The 7,784-nt window shown below is 41.4% G+C and overlaps 1 protein-coding gene across 1 annotated transcript; it reads right to left on the reverse strand.

The window, feature by feature from the left end:
• Positions 1–886: 886 nt before the first annotated feature.
• Positions 887–7,784, reverse strand: LOC104032411 (myosin regulatory light chain 2, smooth muscle minor isoform-like). Its single transcript, XM_075704611.1, has 4 exons — positions 7,731–7,784; positions 5,923–6,121; positions 5,628–5,789; positions 887–1,877 (listed from the first exon to the last, which is right to left on the reverse strand). The coding sequence occupies exons 2-4, from the start codon at positions 6,104–6,106 to the stop codon at positions 1,705–1,707; spliced, it is 519 nt and encodes a 172-aa protein (XP_075560726.1). The 5' UTR covers positions 6,107–6,121; positions 7,731–7,784; the 3' UTR covers positions 887–1,704.

Raw genomic sequence — 7,784 nt, forward strand, 5'->3', positions numbered from 1 at the left:
CCCCCTCTAAATGTAAATATTTCCAGAAAAAAAGAAATGCAGCAACTGAGAGAAAACTTACTTTTGAAGCATGTGGATTTCTTCTTCTGTCTTCTCCGAACCCTTCCTGCCCCCTCTCTGTTCTTCAGCATCCTCCATACTCTTCCTACGGGCCTACTGCTAGCCTCCCATGTTCGCAGCGTTCCCATTCTTCTGCAACGCTAACGGGGACTGAAGTGGAGCAGAAGCTTCAGAGCTTTTTCTTACGGAAGCTCTTTTCAGAGCTTTCTTCTTTTTCTAACCAGTGAACGATTTTTATGGCATTGCCCTTCTCAAAAGACAACAGTCCTGGTAGGTTATTCATGAAAGAACAGTGTATTTCTAAAACAAATAATCGCTGTCCTCTAAGGAAATTTATTAAAAGTTCAGTTTGCAACAGCAGCCTACCAAGAAACAGCAAAATGCTCTTGGACAAATGACGTTTCTTAACTTTGTAACCTAAATTCTTAAGGGATAACAATGTAATTCCTAGAGGTGACAGAAGCAGCTCTGATCGCCCTTTCTCTCCAGACCGAAAAACCAGAACCACAAGTATTCAGATTATGGCAAGGTTGCTTCGGAGCACTGCAGCGAATCTGCTATGCATTCCATACCACAAGAACTAGAGGATATAATTATGAGAAATGGAACAAAAAGGAACGCCTCCTCCTCACACACGCAAGGCAGCACTCTCAGCAGAAACTCTTAAAAAATATATTGTATATTGTTTCATTTGGAAAGCAAGAACAACATCTTCAGATAGAAAACAAAATGGACAGAGACAGCACACCTTCCTTCTTAATCCAGCCCCATTCTCACTGTGCTTTGAAAAAAGATGGGAAGAGAAAAGAAAGACAAAAACAAATGGTTGCAGTGAAATGTAATGAATTCTATATTGCCAGCCCTGCAGATCTGGTAAGAGGCATCACCCAAGCATCCTACTCACACACGGTATCGTTTTTTAAGAAAACACTAGGTTTTGCCATTTAAGTTTTTAAAAAGCAGTATTAATATTGTACTCAGTGTAAAGAAAAGGACGCGCTAAGGTGGTAAAGTACCCTCTTGATTACATCCATAAGGTTTAAAATGTTTAATGTGCAAGTCTTGGACAGAAATCATTAATTTACAACGCACTAAAATTTGAAGGATGGGAGTTTCTTCATTGTATATGCTCACAGTAGTAAGTGAAGTACTTGGTCGCTGAAGTACAAACATCAGTATGCTTAAGTGACTTATGCTTAATTTTTAAGGCAAAAATAGGTAACAACATGACTGCATATAGTTGCAAAAATATTTACAGATATGATTAGATAAACAGTCCACTTCTAGCATGAAAATTTTAATGATGTACTTAATATAGCAGTGTTTTATTTGAAAAGTTACCATTAAAAACGTAAAATTAATCTAGCTAGGATGAGTAGCACTGACGTTTTTACCTGGGCCTCCACACTCATGGATCTTTGTCCCTAAACCTCTATCACTGTAAGCTCTCTTCTCTCCCTGCCCATTTCTAGTCTTACTACAAAGGTGCAGGTGTGCCTGAGCAGCCCCAGAGTCCACAGAGGAAAAAGCTGGAATGCTAAAAACGTATGCAAAAGGTACCAACAAGAAAAAAGAAAAAAACAGATCCTGAGAAATAAAATTAATGGGGGGGGGGAAGCTATCTGCAGGTATCCATGGATTTGCTCAGTCATCCTTGTCTTTTGCTCCGTGTTTCAGGATGCGCGTGAATTCAATGTAGTTGAAATTCCCCTTTTTGTCGATGGGTGCCTCTCTGTACAGCTCATCTACCTCTTCATCTGTGAACCTGTCTCCCATTGTCGTCAGCAGCTCTCGCAGGTAGTCTTCCTGGATGAACCCTAGAATAGGATGTATAGAGAGAAATGCAAAAGGGAAGCCGAGTCTTCAAAAGCAGTAAGACAGACATACCAACAGACGTGCAATTAACTAATACAGAACGTAATATATGCATTTGCACCAGGAGCCCATAACACGTTCTTAATTGAATTCTAAAGAAGTCCCTTGAATGCAAAGGGGAAAGGGGGGAAGTCTGATGCATATCATACAGATCTTTGAAAAGAGGGCCTGATCTGCTGTGATCTAATAACACCTATTTCCACCTACTGATCTTCAACAGCTCAAAGTGGAAAACCAAGTTCCTGTCACTGCTAGTCTTCATTACACAAGCTGTTCTCTTAATTGAATTATATTTTTCTTGACTTAATTAGACATATTTGTGCATCCTCTATAAACTAGTTTCCCCTGGGGACTGAATAACCACTGGTTGGCTCTTCACTGCTACACAATACTGTTGCTGGAGGCAGTTTATGTGGATACAGTGAACTGCTGGCAAGTGTCCAGGGAAAGAGTTTATAACAGAAAAGACTTTCAGACAGGATGGAGCAAGTTAACTCAGGAGGGAGGAAGAATGTTTACTGTGGAGAGGTAGAGGTGGAGAAGCTAGTCAAAAATGGTAGGATATATTAAGTTATTTATTTTATGCAAAAATATTAGCAGAAGATTTTTGGGGAAATCAACAAAGACATGAAAATGAGCAGTTGCTAAGTATGTTCCGTTAATTCAATTTCAATAGGTGGGCAGAACCACCACTTGCCAAGTAATTCCAGGAAAGTTTAGAGATGAAAAAAGGAATGCACATAACAAATAGTAGTCAGAAGAATGCAGAAACTGCTTAGTGTTGAAATAAGACCTACCATGTCTTTAAATGCACAACAGTTGCTTCATTTGAGAAAGAAATTGGTTATTGAACTTTAGTTGGAGAAATACCAATAACAGAACAGAGGAGGTAGAAGTATGTTTAAAAAAAAAAAAAGATAGGTAAACTGTGCAGAACAGCTGGAAATCATATGTAGACACCCACATCAACTGATGTAGATTCAATTAGAAAGTGATTAAAAAAAAAAAAAAGTTCTGCTTTGGAAAGGGAGTTGAATAACCTAAGCAAACAGAGTTCATTAGAGAGACAAAACCAAACAGGGAATCAGGGGACCAAAAGGCAGTCAATGAGCATGACAAATTATCACGGAGTTGCTGTATGCTGTGGGGAAGGGGGAAAAAAACCCCCGTGTTTCAACATATGCTAATTAAAACAGCATCATATCCCAGTGTAGAGAAGCCCTTGACTACTGACTCCAAACGAAGAAGGCTAACAGCAACGTTGTACTTCAAAAATGGGGAGAATGTTCAGTTAGCCAGGCTGATCTTAATCGGGTCAAATTTTTGAGTTGTCTCTTTGCAGATGTGCGTAAAGAAGGGGAAAAAACAGCTAAACGGATTAGGCTCTCTATTTCTGCAGTCCTACAGAGACCAAGTAGTGATGAGAGATGACATAAGGATTAGTATTCAAAGAATGCAAGGCCTTTGGTGCTGCAAGTTTAGCCTCAAGGACTTAACTGCTTCTGTCTGAACAGCTAGGTGTTTGAACACTGAACTAGGTTGCCAGACTAGGAATATGCTTAAAGTTTTAGCAGCACCAAATTGCAAAGCAAACAGTACTCCCACTCTCCCTCACACACAGCTTCAATGTAGATGGGGAGTAACAAACTAATGAAGCAAAATTTAAGATTCAGCCTGTGGCAGACAGCACAGAACAGATGACAATGCAGGATCAAAGAGCAGACAAAAGATACACCAAATGCAGACAGAACTTTTATACTAATTTCACAGTACTACATACCATAGTAATGCTGAAGCAATATACCCAACTAGATTGGCAATATAGGAAATGTAAGTAAAAACCAACAAGTACAACTACCTTATCCTCATCAAGAGGATCTGATTTATATTATTCTCTTTCAAAAGAACTACACTGATGTAGAGCTAGAAAATCAGGCCCATAACACACACACACACACGGAGATTATGAGGTTAAAAAAAAAAAGGAAAAGGTTTGACATAGCTGGAAATGCTTTTGTTCATTTTTAAAAGGAACAAACTGTTCAGAAGCCAAATCTGAGAATAAAATGAATAAAAGCAAACATAATGTAGGTTCTACAAATACATCACATGTTATTTTGAAGACTGCATTTTGATTATTATGAATCAAAAATCAATAAAACAGTATAACTACCTAACGTGTTTCCTGGTTAAAATTTGAGGATGGCATAAGACACAAAAGAGACAGTGGAACCATTATCCTCAAATCATCCTAGGACTAGACTAAAACATTTACCACACAGAGTTGAAAGATAATAAAAATCAATCTTATCAGTACATGGGGGCCTGAACTAGTAACTTATTGTTTACATAGACATAGAAGGTTACTGTTCTAAAGAACTGGTAGCACAATCATTTTCTTTATATAGTAATTCGCAGGCTCTTGTTTTGGTGCACACAAAAAAACCCTGTAGCACCGTGAGTCAGACTACCTGTGGAGAGAAAATAATTAACCTACTAACAAAACTTCCTTCTCTAGGAGATGGTAAAGAGATTTCCCTTGAGAGGGAGGAAGTCAATTAACATTTGAAAAGGCCTTACCAACAGAAAGCCTGTTTACCTACACCTCAGCAGGAAGGGGATGCTCTTTGAAAGGGCAAAAGGTGCTAAAAATACACAGACTGAAAATAGCTGTTTGAAATGGAATAATATCCTTTGAAAGGCTCAGAGCACGTATCCACAGGTTAGACTGAAATATTGTGGTGGACAGTTGTGATGAAAGTTATAGGTGCAGTGACATCTCCAGTACAGAGGCCACATAATTTCGGCACGCACTAGTAAGAAGTGTTCCCAACATGTCAAAGCTCTGATATTCTGTAATTCTGCAGAACTGCCCTAAGGATTCATCCTTGGTTGCTACACACTTCTCCAGAATCTTAGCCTACATGAACAAATAAATAAAAGCATAAACTCTAACCTCAAGATTACAGGCGCAACCTTGGAAGTCCGATATAGTAAAACTGAGCTCTGCATTTTCCTCTTTCCCCCATCTTGCTCAGTCCAATCTGTCATTTCTGCCTTCTAGACCCCACCCGGTTTTTATCTTTAGATCATTAAGGCTACAGCCCTTCCCGCAACCTGAAAGCAAACTGAGCTGTGGGTGAGGGCATGACATATGGCATGTGTCATCAGAGCCATAACATACACTAGGCAAGATGAGGGTTCAGAAGAGTTTATGTAGTCTGGACAGCCTGTCTTGAAATATTAAAAACATTGAAGAATTCAGATGCATCTCAGATCTACTTCAGAGGGAGGACAAACAGTTGTATCACAGATTTCACATCCGTTACCTTTTCAATGCCATAGAAAACCACATATTACCAATCTGAATTCCTCATCATCTTAGAGCAAATACATCTTATTTTGCACTTTGAGGAACATAGACGCTGCCTAGTCAAAACACTCTTCAAAGCCTCACAGAAGAACATTACTACTAGTCCTCAGCACTCACACAGAACAGCCAGACAGTTTTTACTCTCACTCAGTAATAAGTCAAATTCTCATTACTTGGTAGAATATGCCATCTAGAAGGCTTACTGTGTCATACTTCATTTATAAAAGTGCAAAAATCAGCATACTATTTAGAAACCCAAATAAACAACATAAAAGTACCTTCCCACCCCCTGCCAAGCGGCCAAGTTTTACCCACGTACCTGTTGCTTCTTCATCAAAGCAAGCAAAAGCATTCCTGATTACATCTTCCGGATCGGTGCCATTTAACTTCTCACCAAACATTGTGAGGAACATTGTGAAGTTTATGGGGCCTGGAGCCTCATTCATCATGGCATCTAGGTATTCATCCGTTGGATTCTTTCCTACAAATAAAGGCAGGCATATTTGGTTTAGCTCTCAAACTAAAAGTCATCTGAATAGCGCAACACACGTAATACACAATATTTTAATTAGCACAAATTTGCTTGGCAACCATAAAGAGAAAAGCGACGTTACCAAGGGAGGCGAGCATATCGTGCAAGTCCTCTTTGTCAATGAAGCCATCCCTGTTCTGGTCGATCATGTTGAAGGCCTCCTTGAATTCTTGAATCTGCGACTGATCAAACATTGCAAATACATTGGAAGTGGCACGCTGAGGGCGCTTCTTGGTGGTCTTTGTCTTTGCCTTTTTGCTAGACATGTTGATTTTTGGACACTAGGGAAAGAAGTAAATATGGTAAGATCAGAGTTAGGACGTAAAAAAAAACCTGTACTAATATGGTTTAACATTAAAGTTCACAGATAGAAAACACCTCTAACACACTTCCATTTCCTCTCACCAGGAATTTCCCTAGGTATACCTGTAGGTATTTCCCTAATCAAAAAGCGAAACAGAGAAGCAGAAAATACAAACAAATGAAAGACCGACTCCTAAATAGAAAGACTTCTGCTAAAAGAAGCCATAAGTTAAACTTGAATTTCAGTCTTCAAAGAGACAGCTTTTGTCTGGGATCCCTTCTAGATATATGCATCTGCAATAAGAGAACTTGGACTGGTCTCAAGCAAAGTGAGGTTTTGAGAGCTGTCATTAAGCCTGTGAAAGAGCTCTGTATGGATATGGATATACGACAACTGTGTGCAATATTAAGTAGCAGGGGAAGGAGAAATACAACTTAGTTCACGTGAACAAACTCTGAAGCGCCTGTATGCGACACCTGACAGCAGTGAGTAGTCGCTATTTTGTATAATGATGGGTCTCTGTCCTTGCATTGCCTTCCATTAGTTAAAACACCCTAAAATTGGAGAAAACTGTGCAAGCTATGTTTCTGCTCATATCAGCAAGTTCTGCCTGACCTCCATTTACTTTTATGCATTTAATTTTACCTTAAATATACTACAGGTCTGCCATACCTGAAAGCTAACTTCTGCTGCTTAGTCGTTTAAGTAGAGAAAGTTTCTCTCCTTTAAAAAGAGAAAGCAACCAACTCGCACTGCTTTTACTCATCTCCGTAGAAAAACTGCTCAGGAAAAGGTATCTTCACCTGTAACATTCAGGCTAATGGAGCTGGGGTCTGAACGACACAGAACAATGGCCATGCTTTGGTCCATTTCATTGCTACCACTGTCATTTAATTTACCTGTGGCTAAGCCTGCTAAGGTTTCCATCGTACAGTGCTGCAGAGCGAGCTTTAAAACTTTATAAAATGAACCGGGGGAGACTGCATTTGTCTTTTAACGTAGGTGGAAGGGATGGATGGGGGAAAACCTACACGGGGGAAAACCTACACGCAGCCCCTTTTCAGCTTTAACCACAGAAGTACGTGTCCTGAAAACAACCCGGCAGCCACCCCCTTGCCCTAAGCTCGGACGCGTAGGGGAGAATCAAGCTCAGCGACAACGCTCAGCTCTCCAGCGAGCAGAGGACTGAGGAGATTTTTGAGGGGGCGGGGGAGGGGAAATATTTTTGATTTTTTGGCCCTGGAGGAAGGCTGATCTCTCCTCAAAAAGCGCCGTCCTGTTCTAGGCTTCAAGGGCGCACAGAGTCATGGCGTCCATGAAGAGACGACGCCACCGGCGATGGCGCCGGGGGGGAGTCCTCGCCTTCGACGCCGGTGGAGGCTGAAGCTCCGGCAGCCACGAACGTGGCTGCCGGAGCTTCAGCCTCCACCGGCGTCGAGGGCGAGGGGGGCCCGCCCGGGCGCCATCGCTTCTCCTCAGCAGCAACCGCCCCAACGGCTGCCGCCAACGGTCGCTGGACCCCCAACGGTCACCCTCCCCACAGCCCGGTTCCCGCCCCCAAAACGCCTCCCCACCGGCAACCTCACCCCAACGGTCGCTGCGGGGACCCGGTACGAGGCAGACGCGGAAGGGAGGAAACG

Source organism: Pelecanus crispus, chromosome 2 (assembly GCF_030463565.1).
Source record: "Pelecanus crispus isolate bPelCri1 chromosome 2, bPelCri1.pri, whole genome shotgun sequence".
Classification (NCBI taxonomy): Eukaryota; Metazoa; Chordata; class Aves; order Pelecaniformes; family Pelecanidae; genus Pelecanus; species Pelecanus crispus.